This window comes from Tenrec ecaudatus, chromosome 8 (genome assembly GCF_050624435.1).
Source record: "Tenrec ecaudatus isolate mTenEca1 chromosome 8, mTenEca1.hap1, whole genome shotgun sequence".
NCBI classification, from domain to species: Eukaryota; Metazoa; Chordata; class Mammalia; order Afrosoricida; family Tenrecidae; genus Tenrec; species Tenrec ecaudatus.
The window spans coordinates 153,531,043-153,533,060 of NC_134537.1; the positions used below are offsets into that span (position 1 = coordinate 153,531,043).

The 2,018-nt window shown below is 44.2% G+C and overlaps 1 protein-coding gene across 1 annotated transcript; it reads right to left on the reverse strand.

Annotated features, from left to right (window-relative positions):
• Positions 1-841: 841 nt before the first annotated feature.
• On the reverse strand, positions 842-1,264 carry LOC142454539 (large ribosomal subunit protein uL14-like). Its single transcript, XM_075555817.1, has one exon. It carries the CDS (start codon positions 1,262-1,264, stop codon positions 842-844), a length of 423 nt encoding a protein of 140 aa, XP_075411932.1.
• Positions 1,265-2,018: the final 754 nt, after the last annotated feature.

The following is a 2,018-nucleotide window of genomic DNA, read 5'->3' on the forward strand; positions in this document are numbered from 1 at the left end:
ATGGTCACAAGGAAGAGATGAGCCCATCAGGGTGCACTTTGGCACCTATGAAACATTCAACTTTCCTCTAGTTTAGTGGTTCTCAACCTTCCTAATGCCATGACTCTTTAATACAGTTCATGTTGTGGTGACCCTCCCAACCATAGAATTATTTTGTAGCTACTTCATAACTGTCATTTTTGCTACTGTTATGAATCGGGCGACCCTGTAAAAGGGTCATTCAACACCCAAAGGGCTTACGACCCACATGTTGAGAACCACTGCTCTAGTTCTTTAATGCTTTCTCCCCCCTACCCAACATTATGACCCCAATTCTACCTTACAAATCTGGCTAGACCAGAGCATGTACACTAGTAGAGATTAAGAGCTCACAACACAGGGAACCTAGGACAGATAAGCTTCTCAGGATCAATAAGAGATTAGGGATGCCAGGAGGGTAAGGGGAAGGTGGAGAGGAGAAAGTGGGAACTGATCACACTAATCGACATAATCCTCCCAGGGGGATGGACAACAGAAAGGAGGGTGAAGCGAGACAGCAGTCAGTGTAGGACATGAAAAAAAATAATAATTTATAAATTATCAGGGGTTCATGAGCGAGAGGGAGGGTGAGGGAGAGGAGAAGAAAAGGGTGAGCTGATACCAAGAGCTCAAGTAGAAGGAAAGCGTTTGGGAAATGATGGCAACATACGTACAAATGTGCTCGACACGATGGATGGATAGATGGATAGATGGATTATGATAAGAGCTGGAAGAGACCCCTGCCCCAAAAATGATCTTTTTTGGGGGGTGTGTGAATAATTTTAATAGGGTTGTTGGAGGTTTTCACAAACATATGGCAAAATCACGCAATGCTGCCGGCATTGGACGCAATCCGAGGCCACAAGTCCGCACACTCCTTTGCAACCAGTCCTGTGATGGCCGAACCTTTCATCTCGCCTTTATTGTTCACAATGACCCCCGCATTATCTTCGAAATAAAGGAACACACCGTCTTTTCTCCGGTAGGATTTCCGTTGCCGTATCACCACCGCAGGATGGACCTTCTTTCTGAGTTCGGGTTTGCCTTTCTTGACTGTGGCCATGACCATGTCACCCACTCCGGCAGCGGGCAGTCTGTTTAGCCGGCCCTTGATCCCCTTCACGGAGATGATATATAGATTTTTGACTCCCGTGTTGTCAGCACAGTTGATCACCGCTCCGACCGGAAGACCCAGGGAAATACGGAACTTTGCACCGGAGGACCCACCACGTCCTCGCTTCGACATCGCGAACGCCGGACAAAATGATCTTTTTTAAAGGGTAGTTATATATTATCAAACACTGGAGGAAAATTACATCAAATATAAAAATACAGGACATTTACAGAATACTGGTAATCATAGCTTAGAGATGGTGACACATAAGATAAACCATTAAAAGTTCTACAATAATAGTCCAGGTTATTATGTGGACAATAAATTGAAATGGGCATTAGTGAAAATATGGCGATAAGTTAGAAGATTACTATGGCTACCCAGGTAGAGGACAGCGACTGGACAAGAGATTAGGCACGAAGCTACTAACGGAAAGGCTGGTTTTCAAATCTACTCAGAAGTACCGTGGGAGAGAGGCCTGGAGAACTAATGCTCTAAAATTACAATCAGTGAAAACACCACGCAGTGCATGAAATACCTGGGATTGGAGGAATATAGATTGTTGGGAAGTTAAAATTATTTGTTCTGAACTACCAGCCAACAGCTTGGCAGTTCAAATCCACCCATCCATGCCACAGATGAAAAATGTGATTAACTCCAAATATTAAGCCTATGAAAACCCTCTGGATTTCAACAGTCTGATACTATTACGCATGGTGCCTTATAACGCAGGAACATACACAACGATAGCTAACAAGCAGTGTTCCTAACATATCCAATATCCCAGTTGCCACAGAAAGGGCTAGAGGCCACTGGCTTACCCTCTTATACAGGGAGATAAAGACAGTGGCTTGCTGTAGACTTGTCACAAAGTTAAAATGCAGAT

What these genes read in the sequence shown, in the direction of transcription:
- LOC142454539 (XM_075555817.1), bottom strand. Translation starts at nt 1,264, where the DNA reads ATGTCGAAGCGAGGACGTGGTGGGTCCTCCGGTGCAAAGTTCCGTATT.